This window comes from Dysidea avara, chromosome 5 (assembly GCF_963678975.1).
Source record: "Dysidea avara chromosome 5, odDysAvar1.4, whole genome shotgun sequence".
Taxonomy (NCBI): Eukaryota; Metazoa; Porifera; class Demospongiae; order Dictyoceratida; family Dysideidae; genus Dysidea; species Dysidea avara.
Window position 1 is genome coordinate 2081556 of NC_089276.1, and position 17092 is coordinate 2098647.

Genomic DNA, 17092 nt, shown 5'->3' on the forward strand with positions numbered 1-17092 from the left:
AAAACTTAACATCATTTGCAAAACCGGAGCACCAGGATTTAGCCATATTTATTTTTTGACAACTAGCTATCCCTTTAGGGACCTGCAAGGAGGCTAACAGTAAGCCTGTGAGCAGCGGGGAGTCAGAAACCTGTAACTGAAAACTATGCTGGATGCAGAAAATATGTAGCAATAATGTGAAGGACCTCTACTGATCAACAAATTTGTTTGTAATGCTTTGTAAACATTAAATCTTAAATGCTGCACCTGTGTATCCATTAATATGGTTAATTCCTTCCAGTCAGTACAACTCACTTGCTGTTGCATGTGCTGGGACTGGCTGCGTTGGATCTTCATTAGATCAGTTTATGCGCATGAGACACGCCCATGTTCAGCTTTAATCAATAAATTCCGTCATGGCTACTAGAGTTGCTACTGATCTTATCCTCCATGATGTGAATCCCACAGGAGAGGAAATTGGTCGTGGTGCTTATGGGAGAGTCTTTGAAGTCGACTATCAGGGGACACTGTGCGCCGCAAAAGAGGTACACGAGTTACTGCTACAATATTCACAAGGCGAAGCGCTTCGTAAGATCACAACCGACTTTCTTAACGAGTGTCACATTTGGAGTACCATTCGTCATCCTTGCGTCGTTCAGTTTCTAGGTATGGCCGGCATTGTGTCACGTGATGAAACTATGTCTTGTACAACTACAGGAGTGTACTATCCAGCACGTGACCAGTACAGACTACCTGTTATGGTAATGGAGAAGATGCAACACAGCCTGAGGGGTCTGGTGGAGAAGTATGCCAACATACCACTAAACGTGAAATTGTCCATATTGGATGAAGTGTGCCTCGGTCTTAGGTACCTCCATAGTAGGAATCCACCAATTGTACACCGTGACCTCACCCCTAATAACATATTACTGGGAGGTCATCTTGAAGCCAAGATCACTGACCTTGGTGTTGCTAAAGTGATGCAGACTGATGGTAAATCTTCAATGACTAAAGTCCCAGGAACACCAGATTTTATGCCCCCTGAATCGATTACTCAGAAGCCAGTGTATGGTCCTTCATTAGATGTATTCTCCTATGGTGGGGTAGTCCTCAATGTCATTACCCAGCAATGGCCTAAACCAACTGACCAGGTGCAGCTCAACACTGTCACTGACCAATGGGAGATGGTATCAGAGGTGACAAGACGTCGAAAATATCTTGACATGTTCATTGGAACTGCTGCAGAATTAATGCCAATAGTATCGTCATGCTTGAATGGCAATCCAGGAAAACGTCCCATGATCACACAAGTCTGTACAGAAATCAAGAGGATAAAAGATGTTTGTAGTCAACAGACTGGTCGTGATGGGATGTGTCCCATTTTATGGTGGGCTGAGGTATCTGGTCAGTCATCATCACAACAACAGGTTAGCATGTTGTCACAATTTGCAGTAATAAAGTATTATAGTGAAGAGTTGATTAGGCCCTCATCATTTTATTGCTCTTCTCCCATTACCTAGTACAACAAAAACTGATATTTATTAGTTGTCAGGGATGTAGCTACCATTGAGGCAACCGAGGCAGCTGCCTCGGTAAAAAAAATACTCAACAATTCAGGCTTAGCACTGAGCAGGCCCGAGTTTTGGCACCTTGAATATTCTACTCAAATGTTACTATACAGCATTACTGTACCACACACAATAGAATCTATGGTTGTAGTACTAAGCAGGCCGGAGCCCATGGTGACACAGTCCTGGACCACTTTTCAGCTACAGTACTTGAATTTGTATGCGGAAAAAGATCGAGATACTCTAATAGAGCAGTCATCGTAATATACTCTAATAGAGTATTCGGTGTAAATTATAGCCAGTGCTCTTACACTGCTTGGTCTAAATCATTTACATTGTTAATTGTCTTTAAATTACTTTTCAAAAATGTTCCAATGAATTAACTGCATGGCATTGCATAAAGCCCATTGATCATGTATATCATGAAAATAGCCTCCACATGCCATTTCAAAGCATATATTTTAAATTTCCTTGAGGGAGCATGCCCCCAGACTCCCTAGCTTGACATACTTAGCACATGTAGTTGATTATTTCATGGAAGAGATATCTCTGACTTAAATATCATATCGGATCAATAAAAAGTATAGTGTGCATGACTATGACCTCTGTTGCAGTCCATGGATGGCCTGACCACTCAAAATATCTCCAGAGTAAGTCAGTTTTTTTGTGTTGAGTATAATTAAACTAGTCATGGTATACTGTTGCATTAACTAAGCTGGAGCATGACATGTAGAAAAGTACTCAGAGTCTTCTGAAACAATTTCTTCCATCCAACCAGAGAATCAACCTGCAAATGCTGTACCACCCATGCTTGAAAGTGTTTGTGAATCAGTTGAGTCACAAGCAGACCCTCTCAATTACGTCAATGTATAACTTAATTTGCTTCGGTAAAAATTTTTTTCTGGCTACGCCACTGGTTGTATATACACTTGACTGGTTTGTTTGAGTACATGACTGCTGTATTAGAGTATCTCAATCTTGAAAGGTGTTAGGACCCTGTTGAGGAGGGACTCCAATCCCTTCTACTACATTGTTTGTTTATATGTACAGCCAGTGTTTGGGGTAATGCATTACGTATTAATTTTGTGGTAACTAAGTAATATAATGAAATATGCTATAAAAACAGGTAATATAACTTGTTACTTTACTTACTGTAACGCGTTACGTAAGTAATACAGTTACTGTAACGAGTCTAATATTATGTAATATTATTACAACAAGTAACGAAGTTACTAATCTCGTTAATTATCCACTGAGTAATGCCTAGCCAGAATGAAGTAGCAAAGCCTACTGAATGTAGATTATTCACCAGCTTCTTACTTATAACCAAGATTTGCACATTGTCCTGGATTTGTCCAACAACGCAATCATGTCACGTGGTAGTTTCACATGTGACAGCTTAAGGCTGTGGACGCAAAGTAATATAATATGTAATATTATTATAGCTCCTTTATTCTATGGGTAATATGTAACTGTAACTAAATAATTCAGTTGCAAGTAATATGTAACTAGTTACTTTTAAAAAGTAATTGCCCCAATACTGTGTACAGCTATTGCATTTATCTTAACACTTGGTCATTCTGTGTCTCCCTCCATCATGAAATAGTGCATTCAAGTGGTATGTAATCAATAATCTGGTGAAGTTACCTAAAAATTATTTGGTGGTGAAGGGAAGCATGAAATAAAATAATGTTAGCCTTATCTGAAACACTGAATGCCAAACAACTGTTCAATTACAGTGGCCTCTAAACAGGCACATGCTCTGTTTACATTACTTGAATAAAGCTTCTGTTGACCATTCCCATTATCGCTTTCCATTCCGTTCTCATAATTTCTTACCCTAGTTGTAGTTTTGTTGTTCCATTACTGCAACTTCTAGCTGAAAATGACAGTTAGGTCACTACTGTGCTTGGTTAATTTCATTTTTATATCTACCAATGATAATGTCCTATTCAATCATAAACAGTTAAAACACACCCATGAGGTTTGTATCTGATTCATAAATACAATGCTTGAGGGCTGCTGTTCCAAACCAGATACAAGTTGAATGGGTGTGTTACGAACTGTTTTGTGGTATGAACATGGTGTTCATCTGTTTTGTGGTATGAACATGGTGTTCATATTTTTACTAACTGACTAATTAACCAATAATGCCTCCAGTCAACATTTTGGTTAACAGTGCAGGCTTGATTTTGTAAATGTTTGATGTTCTTTGGAGTGAGATGTGTCTGTTGCCAACTGTAGTAGCTAAAGTACATGCATCATAGACTTACCTTTTTCCTATTTTGTGTCTCAGTTCCTTCATCACTATCATGTGGGTGTATATTGTAACATGTGTTAGCTTCAGCGCAGATGGCTGTGATCACAAAAATTAAATTTCTGTAGTGGCTGGATTTATTGCAGAGGCAGTTCTCATACTGTTTTTTTGTTTGTAATACACTCTGTATAACTGGTAGCAATATGTGTGAATGAAGCAAAATGGCCACTTCACTTGTCAGTAATTAGGGTCACGTATACTTGCAATTGTGGTAGTGACTGAATTGAATGCAGAGCAGCGTTGAAACCTGGTCAGGTCAACCGGGTCACATTCTCTCCGGGTCATCCGGGTCCGACCCGGTTTACAAATTATCCCCAGATTGGATCACGTGAGAAACGAAATTGTTTGTTTGACGACGTGTAAACTTATAAACGCTATCACATAGCTCTTTCATGAGCCACACCCACTTATCACATTACAAACACATGCCCATTTAGTAGTAAATGCAGTCTGTAGCACGAAACTGTGTCCGTTGGCTGTCTGCAAGCTTATGTGGAGCCACGCCCACTAATCGATTATTGTAAGAGTTGTATATAGTCAAGTCTTGCAGCAGGATAAGTACTTGTGTGAGCCACACCCACTTCAATATATCAGGAAATTGTAATACTGGGTATGCACAAAGCCACACCCAATTGCTGTCTGTAAACTCGCAGTAGCTACGTGGAACCAAAACCCACTGACTGATTTTAAATTATAAACTTACCAGCTTAGTTATCACATAACTACTCATTTACTCAACACGAATTGAATGCTCAAAACGTAGTCTCGCTTGTTCGAGACTACCCGAAACATAGTTCTTATCGCACGTCTCGGCTTTAATTAATCCGGGTCATCCGGGTCAGCAGTAGTGACCCGGTTTCAACGCTGATGCAGAGACACTTCCAGTACTGTTCTTTATTTGTAATACTATAATGAGGAGCACAAAGCTGATAATGACCACATCTTTTCCAGTGATTGATTGTCTGAGCATGTTAAATCGCTATATTGATTTTTATAATATGTTTGGCCAGTGCCATTGATTACTTTGATGTGGTATGCATTAGTTCACCATTCACCAATCATTATGTTGCAAAAAAAACCAAACTTAGTTTAAGAACTTTTATAGAGAATCATAGAAACAAAAGCACTGAAATAAGAGACACCTGCAGCTATACTAGTAGATATTTTGTATGGCTATACTGTAATATACAGTAGCTGCAGGTGTAAATGACCTCTCCTGTTTCATTGCTTTTTATTTGTATGATAATTTATTCTGATGAAGTTACAGTATTATACTGACCAGATGTACTATAATTCAACAATAAGAGTAACAGAATTATATTGTGGTACAGGTGACTTCACTGACCAGCCAACTAGAGGAGATGACAATATGTAATGAGGGGCTGAAAAGAGAGAATGATAGTCTGAAAGTAGAGGTTGATGGTCTGAAGGTAGAGAACAATGGTCTGAAGGTGGAGAACAATGGTCTGAAGGTGGAGAACAATGGTCTGAAGGTGGAGAACAATGGTCTGAAGGTGGAAGTTGATGGTTTGAATGTACAGAATAACAGACTTGAGTTAGAAGTTACTCGACTTAAAGCTGAAAATCAACATTTGCAGGTTAGCCATTTAGCTACCACTAATGACACAATCCTAATTATGCAATCCTTATACCGTAACTTGCTCTCTTTTTTTACTTTTCATATGCTAAACTTGTACAAAAATTTGTTGCACAAAAATTTTTACACAAGATTGAACTATTCTAATAGAGCAGTCACACACATAAATCATACGAAAATATTTTAGCCAAAATTTTATCAAGAACATTTTTTACACAGAAATAAGTGAATTATGGTAGTATGGTCTTAGACTGCAACTCCTCTGTTAATTGTCTAGCAGATTCATTGTTCTATATTACCATAACAACTGTATAGTAAGACCCTACAACTGACCCTACAACTGACCCTACAACTGATCTATTATAATAAGACCCTACAACTGATATTTTGGCAGGATATGACATCATTCATGCTAGCTATAGCTAGGGATCATGAATGATGTCATATCCTGCCAAAATATAAAATATCAACTTAGCAGCTTCACAATATGGCAGTAGTGGTTGGTATAATATAATCACATCCACACATGTACTCAATTTTTTTTTCGGTACTTGACAGAAGTTTATAAAATGAACTGATTCCTTCAACCAAGTACAGTAGTCCCTCTTCAACTCAAACTCAGTGGGCCCTGAGTGCATTTAGATATTGAAATAATCAGATAAAATAATTTAATATACATAGCCCTGTTCAATTACTCTAATAGAATGTAAATACTCTAATAGAACAGTCATTTCTACCATCAAATTTGCACAGCAAAATGTGTTAATCTATAGCAGATAATGAAGGGAACACTTTAATTTCATATATGAAAGGTCAGTCCATGATGCTTACTTGGTTTAATTGTATTTATCTCCTTAACTTATAGTCCACCTTGTCTAACCAATAACTTAACTACTGCCTATAGTGTAATGCAACTTCAGTTGGTATAAAGTAACAAAAATGATTCATAGATACACACTGTGTGTGTCATTCTGGGGAATATATAACATGCACTTGGGCTTTGTTTTGTAAACCACTACTGTGTAATGTTAGGCTGGTCTTGATGTGTGTGTGTGTGTGTCACTGTCATCTGAAATCTCAATTACTGCAAGCACTTCTGTATTAAATAATGCTCTCATTTTGTTTATTTCTGACTGTATGTACTGGTTTATTATAGCACACTACATTGATGGCTGATCAGAGGAAACCTCTACCACCTCCTGTTCATCCTTGGTCTAAACAGCAAGGAGCCTCTGTATCTCACAATAAAGATATCATCAAGCCAAGGGTAAGTGTACAATGTATATACACAAGTTTGCATGAATTGTCTTTGAAGCTTTATGGTGTATAGATATAGCAATGGCCACAACAAATTTCTTAAGGAAGATGAAAATCAATTTGTTTATGTGGCTGTCTGTCTGCACCCGACAACTTTTTATAAACTATTGCATAGACATGTAGAGATTGCAGCAGCAGAGTATTTGGGCAATGAACAAATGAATTCTTTTTATTTAAAATAAATGTCATTAGTTCATCCCTGCAATAGTAATGTAACACTTACACTTAAGGCCATAATAGTGCACATACTGGAGTTGGTGTTTTAATACTAATGAAAATTAATGTTATCACTACAATGGGTTCACCAATGCATACAGAGGGTGTAACAAGTTTCTGGGAGCAATAATTAATTTTAGCTTTGTGAAACACCAACTAAAATAAGATTGCTACTCTCAAAAGAACAGTCAACTACTCTAATAGAACAATCACCTGTATTTGATGTCACATGTAATAATAACACATCACTGTATAGTCTATTATAATACTATAATTACCACACACAAGTTATTAAGGTGATATTACAGTTAGTGTATATTGTGTAGGGACAACCGGTCCAGTCACCTACACCAGACCTGTTCAGTGGACCAGTGAACATCATGTGGCAAGAGGGAGCACCTGCACCAGTGGAGGTTGCACACCACACTGCTGTGTTACATGATGGGAAGGTCTACATTGGAGGAGGTTATGGATCATATGATACAATTAACATCTACACCTTTGCTAACAACTCATGGAGCCCTTCTCCTATCAACACTTCTTTTAACCATTTTGCCATGACCACCCTCAACAACCAGTTGATCACTGCTGGCGGGAAGGATAGAAGTGATAAGGTGACCAACAAGATATTCTCACTAGATGGTGATCACCTAAAGGAGTACACCAGGATGATAACACCAAGATATCGGGCCACAGCTATTGGTCATCAGGGAACAATGATACTAGTTGGAGGTAGAGATGACGAGGACAAGAATTTAGCCACTACTGAACTGTTTAACAGTAGCACTAAACAGTGGTACTCTACTGGTGACCTACCACTACCACATTATCATCTCAAGTCAGTGATAATACACAATGTGCTGTACCTGTTAGGAGGTTTCAAAGATAAGGGCTATCCTACCAAAGCAATGTTTGCTACTCCATTGGACACTTTGTCCAGTAATCAACTAAAGTGGAGTTCACAAGATACTCCATGTGCCAGATCAGCTCCTGTCAGCATACAAGGTAGACACCTACTAATAGTAGGTGGATATGAGGGAGGTGTGGTCACTAGAGACATTCACATGTTCAACAAGGTCAGTCACAGCTGGGAAGTCATAGGACAAATCCCATCAACAAGAAGTGCACCAGCTGTAGTTAGTGTAGCTGATAACAAAATAGTTGTAGTAGGAGGATATGATGATAAGTACTGCTATACTAATACTGTATGGATTGGCTAATGTGAGCCACAGTAACTGTATACATTGTACATGTTATTATTGTACCATTTTATTAATAACAAGTTGTTAACTAAGCAATACTGGCATACAAACCACAAAACCAATTAATTACTGTTACACATACGGATTCAAAAAAATTTTTAAATGTTTTAGCATTTGATAAAATTTAAAAGGGATAGTTGAAAAAGCCACAGAACAATAAGGGATCACTGGAGTGGTAAGCATAAATCACAAATCTCTATTACTGTACTACAGTATAATTGATCATGTGATCACTATACAGTAAGTTATACATGTATATGTGTGTACATGTAAAATAGTTGACTATTATAAGCTGAGGCCATAATTGAGGTCATCTCTGCTAATGTTCAGTCTCATTGTTTAATGAACATCTAGACCTGTACCAATTAAGTGACAACAATCTGATGTCTGCCAACCTCCAACATACACTGGACAACTCTGACAATGACAACTGGTGAACTACACCTGAGGAAATAATTAACACACTGGATATGTGACAACTTATAATAGGACATATTGTAGGGATCACAATAGTTGAGATTTACTGTAAGCTTATGTGAGATTTTATATCAATTTATTATATCAATGACATCGTGCCTTCTATAAAAATTAATATGGTTGTATGTGTTTCCAGGTAAAAGTCATCCCACGATCAATTATTAACCCTGTGCAATGTGGTGTACAGTCATTGATATAAAATAATGTATCCAACAATGTCTGTTAGAGTTCCCTACAACTGATAAGTTCTTAACATAATTACCTTTAACAGTACAATGGTTGCAGTAGGTTGAATAAACCTGTAATAAAGATAGCACACTGTCAATTATATACCTCAAAAGGAGTACAAACATTTCTAAATCATATTATTGATAAACACAACAACACTACACAGTCATAAACATTGCTTTCTGGTATTGTTATGACAACAATTTCTTATTGTTGGAAGAATGTTTATAATTAATATGTTGCAAATTTGTGGCATTATAACTTTTGCTATTTTTATTCAACCCATAAAGGAAGTAGGAAAGTGGCTTGATTGACATATTGCTCACAATGTTAAGAGTCTGTACACACACGCGCGCACACAAGTGACAATGATTCACTTGTTCTAGAGTAGTTTCTTCAGAGGACAGTCTTATCAGTTCAGCTTGTACTGACTGTAGTAATAACTGCTCTTGTACTGAAGCACACCTATAAAGAGTATGGCTTACATTGAGGTACTAACTAGTACCACATTATAGTCACTGGTGGCTAACAATATGACAGTCACTTACTTCACTGCCATCACTTTTGGTGAGAAGAACATCTCCTTGACAACAGTGTCAATGTGTCTTGTGTTCACTGTGGAACAACCTTGTTTTTCAGCAACTTCTGTAGCCCTGCGGCATATATCCAGGGCCTTCCTAGCATCACCAGATATTGCAGCAACCTAGGTGGAGATATTGGCAATGATTTTAGCAAGCTTAACATTGGTGATACTTACAAGGGCACAAATATCTCCCCTTTTATGTGATTCTAATGGATAACAGGACTGATATACCTTCCTTGCAGACAACACAATTGAGTCGTGTTCAAACACCTTCAGATCTTCTAAACGTGCTGACAAGATCTCCATCAGTTGTTTGAAGTCATAAGGTAAAAAGTTCAGTCTAGTCAAGCCCTAACAGTGATGACACAAACATGACCACAAAACTACCACCCACACTACGACATACCAGCCTGCTTGTAATCCGACCTATCAACATTCTCTCTGGCAAGTCCATAGTATTTGCTATAGCTAGTAGTATTAGTGGTGTATCAGGCCAGGTGCACCATTCAAATATACTATAGTATACTGTCTGTCTCCGAGTCCATAACATGTCCAGCTAAAATATGGGTGTATGTGTAATTAGAGAATTCATGGTAGCAAATTTGTACCATTTGCAATATACAAACATACACTTAGAAGTCTCAAATTCAGTAAGACCTTAATAATACATTAGTGTTTATTCCACATAACATTATGTTTAATTAAAGAGTTTACAGTCGCAGTACTTATTCTTAGATGTACACTGTTATCAGACTGAAATAGCTAATACATTATCCACAAAACACCATACAAAGTGTATGTAATGTAATGTAGATGAAACTGAATTAAAAGTTAATAAACAGCGAACTTGAAATGCTGCAAGTGTTCCTACAAATACACAGTAGTGTCTTCTTGAGGTTGGATACACAGGCAGGGTAATGTTTGAAATTGTTTTTATGAGCAGCACAGTCTTTTCTTTCATCACTGTGAAAGCATGGACAACTTAAAGGAAAACTATAACTACACCTGTATATCTGTGAGATGGGATAAGACTGGTGAAACCTGCTTCGTGTCTAGGGAGTTTGTTTGTTTGTAAAGTGGTAAACTAGTCAACTTCAGTATCTCTAAATGAGCCCATATGACTGTCCACCTACTTAATAAGGTCAAATAATTTAACTGGATTAGACCAGGTTTCACTATACCTAACTGGTAGTTCAGTTAACATTTCATGGACCAATGAAGAGTATGAAAAGCAACCAGATACCAAACTTTCAGCAATATACAAACATTTGTCTTCCAATTAAACACTTTATAAACTGCTGGCATGGGAATTGTTGACTCTGGCTGAGAGATAGGGATGGCCTCATTTGCAGGCTTCACAATGAATTCAATAACACAGTTCCCAGTCACAGCATCCTTATTATAACCACCTTAACAACAGCAGAAACTCAATACCAACAACAAAACAATACCAGGAAATTGTACCCTTTCAGTTGAACAGTCCCCAGTGGTCCATCTAATACCACCAAATAATATACATCAATTATAACACAATTTGTATCAATTGCTAGTCATAACAAGTACAATTGACCACTGATATAGCCTACATGTAACTAGTGGTAACACAGAGTAGTTATGCAGTAGTAGTAGTAGTAGTAGTGTATATTAGAGATCATGAAGGTTTGCACTTTCTCACAAAAAAATATTGACTAGAAACTAGCCTTCATGCAGTGGCTGTAGCCAAGGGTGGGCTACCCAAATTTCAGTTCCCAGGACAGTGGCACCCTTGCTATTACTGTAATGACTGAGAGACAAGTAGTGCACACCTTGGTTGTATGATATTTTCATTGTAAATCAGCAGCTGATAGTGAGAAATGTTCAATAAGTGCATCACATGATCTAGATAGTTCTAGTGTTTTCTATTTAATGCACAGCAACGTGTGATCAAATTTTAGGCGGTGATGAGAAGATCACAAGGAAGGAGGGATCCAGTTTATTTTTTTTTAAACTGAGTTGTGAGTAATCTTTTGTAGGCAGGGTTAAGTGGCATAAAGTGATATACAAAAATTAAATCATCTGGCATTATCTGTAGGTGGAGATGATCTTCCTTGTTTCACTACTTGTTATTCCTATGATCCCTTAAAATTACTTGCATGTGCTTGACATATTACATCACCTAATTAAAGGTATATATACGCAAGTGTGTATATAAGGTAAGAGGATTAAGTGGCAACCATAAAATCGTCATCTAATAAATACACTAAGCTATTGGATTAATATATACATGTGCTAGTCATTTAGTAGCTATATAGCATCTTTGTATCCTGTGAGATCAGTGTACATATCAAAAAAAAGTGTTTGAATATAATGGTCCAACAACATCTGTTCTAACCCTGATTTGGGTGTTGCCATTCCAAGGTATTGTTCAATGGTAACCATTTTCACCCACTCCATAATGGTTCCATCAATTGTAGAGGGTGCTAACGCACCCTCAACTATTTTTGAACCAATTCTTGTGTCCAAAGTTAGGGTTTGCATCTTTTAAAAGCTATAAGCTATACCATTATTTGCAGTCTTGCATTTAAAATTCAGGGAGCTGGCAGCTAACAGTAGTAGCACAATTGATTAGTAGTGCTCTGAAAAAGTACCAAGTAGAAATTGACCCCCTCCCCCACAACTAAGTTTTGCATTCCTCCTGAGATTGGATGAAAAGATTTTAGACATCCTAGGGCTGTTGGTTTAGTGGCAGGTTGCAACCACTAATAAGGATGTTACCATATAGAGGGCTTTTGTAGCGAGGAATTAATTCTAGCATTTAGGGTCATTCGCTAAAATTTAATTCGCGAGAATTTCGGCACCATGATAATAACGTTATCACTTGATTTAGTCTAAGATCACTGCTTCATCACTAAGCACTCTGAAAAGATACGTTTGTCCAGCTAAAGCCAGGGATACAGCTATGTACGACCATGCAAGTCAAAGCAAGAAGTCCGGACTAAAGGTGCACATGACCCGGCCTAATGGCTGGATCTAAAAATAATTGCCATTTACCCTGCAGGCCTGCTAGCAAGGGTCCAGCTCTCTATTAAATCTTTCTCCCAACCCATTTAGTATAGTTTAATGATGGATACTACTCGGGATGCGAAGGACAGCAGACAAAGCGATGTAACCGTTGAATAATAATAACAACGGTTACATCGCTTTGTCTGCTGTCGCTTAGGCTCCTAGGCTATGGGTAAACACCTCGAACAGGCTCTGCCTTCTGTGTACACCCTCCAGTGCCTAACTGGTAAAGTAGATAATAACAATAATAACCACTTGTACTCAGTAGCAATACTGTGGATTTTCTGTACATTGTGTACTGTGCCGTATTGTATATTGATCCATGTGATGTTTTAACAGACGGGATAGTATAGCTAAGCAACAGAATGAAATCTAAGATATGACCATACCAACCCAGTAAATACTACCCCCCAAAAACACCTTTGCTGTAAAAAAAAAGACGCGGCCAAGAAACTACAAGTATCTGTAACCCCATGTAAAACAGATAAGCTGTAGAAAAACACTCCATGAAATTAATGGGTAACTGAAAGAGCTGATATCTAGAGCGGCCAAGAATCAATAATGTCACTACAACTGACTATGATTACCAAAGAATACCTTGGCTGTAAAACAGGCAAATAAAAGTAACTGGCAACCAAAACAGCTGATATCTGAAGCGGCCAAGAATAAAAGTTAAGTTGATACAACTTACTACAATTATAAACTTGCAACATTGAATCCTAATCATTCAACTGTGTTCTATACATTCACCCTTGCTACATCCTAAATTAATTCTTTGTAACTCTAATTGGTTGGTAATTTGGCCGCCTTTTTTTTTCTTTACTCTGACTATTGAAAAAGGCGGCCAAATTACCAACCAATTAGAGTTACAAAGAATTAATTTAGGATGTAGCAAGGGTGAATGTATAGAACACAGTTGAATGATTAGGATTCAATGTTGCAAGTTTATAATTGTAGTAAGTTGTATCAACTTAACTTTTATTCTTGGCCGCTTCAGATATCAGCTGTTTTGGTTGCCAGTTACTTTTATTTGCCTGTTTTACAGCCAAGGTATTCTTTGGTAATTATAGTCAGTTATAGTCAGTTCAAGACCACCAAATTTGTGCCAAGTCAACTGTCAAGGATACCCCACAATCGAAAAGTACTGAAATATCATCTAAGTCACAGGTAAAAGATTGGAAAAGTCTCTTAGTCAAAGGTCACAGTGAAATTTCGGTGTGTCAACATTGTAACTGCACTCGCAGATCTACCTACAGCACATACCTAGATGACACCCCCTTAGTGAATAATGTTGAACTTTGTTTGTCTTTGATTCTTGGGCCCTCTCACGTTCTCTTCTCCTTAATGTCTCCTCTCTTTGCAATACTGATTCTTCAGGAAATTTTCATGCGTGCAATGTATGTATCTTTTTCAACTACCAAGAATGGTTTCTAAATTTTCATACACATGATGTATGCACCATTTCAACTACCATACAATACATGGTATATATTTTTTGTTTGAAGTATGTAATTTTTGCAAACACTCACTTTCCATCACTTTCGCAATTTTATTTTCACGAATGACAATGCCTGCAGTGCATTGGGATGCCTAGATATTCTAACATTTCATGATTAAAATTTCATAATATCCCATTTGCTAAATTTGCAAAAATTACATCCCTCGAAAAATACCATGTATACAGTGCAAGTGTGGGGCTTTCCGGGAATTTTCATATGCACAACGTACGTACCATTTCAACTATCAAGTGCAGGATTTTCTGGAAATTTTTGTGTACATCGCATACATACCATACTCAACTGACAATACTGGGGCTTGCTCAGGCTCGCCCCAACTACTGATGTATGATTTAGTCACACACATACATTAAATTTTGTGTGTGTTTCAATATAGATGACTAGACCTGTACGTATCTTGTGTCAAATAGGACATATGTAGCTTAAATACTGCCAAAATAAATTATACAAGTTTTAATTCTCTGGAGTGAACTAAGTGTGAATCCACTCTATGTGTGGTGGCATCAACGTAACATTACAATGATGGATTTTCATTTTATGAGATCGCTTATCAAACATACATGTGTGTCTACCGTCTAATGAGCCTCGGTGAACCTCATTATTCATGACTGTAATAACACATGCATTGAGCCGAGAACTCCAGAATACAATATAACAGATATCAAATGGTGTCTTTAGCATTTAACCGCAGTGTTTATACAGCGCAATTACTTTGGTGTCTTGGTTGGTAATCTTTACATTGCAACTCATTGGACAATTGTCTTGCAATTTGCTGTACTGCACCATGGACTGCATGTCTGATGACATCTCCAACTTCAACCACAGGGCCAATGATTTGGTCTGGTCAGTAGCTCCACGTTATGCTAAAAACATGAAGTGCATGCATAGGCTATTACCTCATGTTGGCTTGTAATACCAACTAAAGGGCCCTTGGAATTTCCCAATCCCCACGTGGTCAAGGACACACACACACACACACACACACACACACACACACACACAAACAAAGCAATGTCTGCAAAGTAAAACACTAGACTGTACACTATACTCAGGTGCCCACTAGTCAGTGCAGGAAAATTCTCCTGGGGCAGGACTATATAGTATCCTACAAAAGACTATTACAAATAAATTGTGGTCCCTTGCCAGTTTTGTGAATTGGTAATTGGTTCCACAGTTAATAGAGCTGGGTAGGCTAATTCCCAGTACACACCAGATTCCCAGCTGAGTAAAATGAAGAAAGATTCAGCATGTAGACATTAAATCTCTGGGACCTTGAATTAATTACCAGGTCAGTGCTTCAGTCATTCAGTTTAGGGTTAGGGTTAGGGTTAGGGTTTTATAGTTGCTAGACACATGCACATCACAAATTACTACTACAACAGTTATAAGTTATATAACATCTAGTTCCTACCTCATCCACCAGCAGTAAGACACTGCATTTATCCAGTGTCAGCATCCATGTTGAAGAAGTGTTGGTTGACTGTCTCTAGTGCATTGGCAGGTGATGATGTCTTCCCAGTAAGTTGCTATATGGTAGACAAGGAGTGTGTAATGTGTGTAACTGTATGTAGTGGCTTTATTGTTAAGTATGAAACATTGTACGTACAGAGCACATAGCACACAATTATGCTAAATATGTATATACATATATTACATACATAATTAAAAGTATAACTGCTTACTACACACACACACACACGCACACACACATCTTTAAATAATTTGAAATACTTGTTGTGGATTGGTTATTTTAACCCATTGAGTGAGGTACACAAACTGACATGCTGGCATATCACCATCTCCACCAACTCTTTAACAACTTCCACTGCATGTGGCTGTCTTCCTGCCTGATCAGAGTTGGGGGTAACTAGTAACTAGCTACTTAACCAGTATCTAGTAATATAACTAGTTACTTACTTTGGGTCATTCCATACCAAATCAACAAAAAAAATCCAGACCCCTTTCGATTTTTGTTAAATTTGGCACAAACATGGACTCTTTCAAGAAACTTTCTCACACCAAAATTTGGCTCATTTCAGTGGTCTCCCTTTAAGTTATGACCACTCAAAGTTACTGCTGAAAATTTTATTTTGCTTACACATCTTCAATAAAATGGCCATAACTTTGCTTGTAATTGACATAGAAACTTCTGGCTTAGATTTTTGAAGTCCGTATTAAATTCTCTTTCAGGTGATGTATAATGTTTTATAATTGCTCAAAGGTAAAGGTCACACCACAAAAATGTAGCGTTTTCCTTTGATCTTAATTTTCAAAAATGTATATTCTTTAATTAAATTTATGTTTGGTTTATATGTTGCTCTAATACCTATCATTCATCACTGTGAGTTTAAAGTTGGGACCAATAGTAGATCATGAGTTATAGGTGTTAATGTGTAGCCTTGTAATTATACTGTCGTTTGTATGGTTCAAGTATGCAAAGATGCAATACCAATGCAAGTAACTTTATATAATATTATGTCACAATCATTTTATACATTGTTGGTATGTGAGTAAAGTTAATTTGTTTATGTTTTGTAAGAAAACCCAGTAAAAGCTTATACATAAATACATGTACTCAAGTAATTTACCCCTTATCAAGCTTGTACATATTGTTTCTGATTATGACGCCAAGTCTATTATATAGTAGTGAGATATTGAACTTGTTGACATTTTCACTAGCTACAGTAACTGATACTGCTACTACTACTGTTAGCATTTAATGCTGATTGTTGATATACAAGTACATATCACTGCTTGAAGGTTCTTAGTTTACTAATTTGTTTAGCTGTTTTACTGTAGTTGTACCCAGTTATACTGATAGTAAAATGTCAGTAACTTTAAGTATATGGAACATAATTGTTTTACTAAGTTTTAAACTCTCAGTAAACATCAGTGAATGCAGGTTTACTGAAAAGTTACTAAAATTCCAAACAATTAACTGTTCCATATACTGGGGATATACCACTCTAGTAAACTAAGAAACTTCAAG

General features: G+C 37.3%; 2 protein-coding genes across 2 annotated transcripts in view; one reads left to right on the forward strand and one right to left on the reverse strand.

The window, feature by feature from the left end:
- The first annotated feature begins 347 nt into the window (after positions 1-347).
- On the forward strand, positions 348-8331 carry LOC136256390 (uncharacterized). Its single transcript, XM_066049341.1, has 5 exons — positions 348-645; positions 697-1406; positions 5196-5462; positions 6618-6728; positions 7321-8331. Exons 1-5 carry the CDS (start codon positions 396-398, stop codon positions 8212-8214), a joined length of 2232 nt encoding a protein of 743 aa, XP_065905413.1. The 5' UTR covers positions 348-395; the 3' UTR covers positions 8215-8331.
- A 118-nt stretch (positions 8332-8449) lies between these two features.
- LOC136256395 (origin recognition complex subunit 1-like) overlaps positions 8450-17092 on the reverse strand; it is a 29617-nt gene continuing 20974 nt past the window's right edge. The window contains exons 2-7 of the mRNA XM_066049348.1: positions 9951-10100; positions 9776-9895; positions 9510-9664; positions 9339-9426; positions 8996-9032; positions 8450-8700 (exon numbers count right to left, since the gene is read on the reverse strand). Of these exons, the coding sequence (XP_065905420.1) occupies positions 8576-8700; positions 8996-9032; positions 9339-9426; positions 9510-9664; positions 9776-9895; positions 9951-10094 (669 nt within the window). The 5' untranslated portion in view covers positions 10095-10100 and the 3' untranslated portion in view covers positions 8450-8575. The remainder of the gene's footprint in view (positions 8701-8995; positions 9033-9338; positions 9427-9509; positions 9665-9775; positions 9896-9950; positions 10101-17092) is intronic.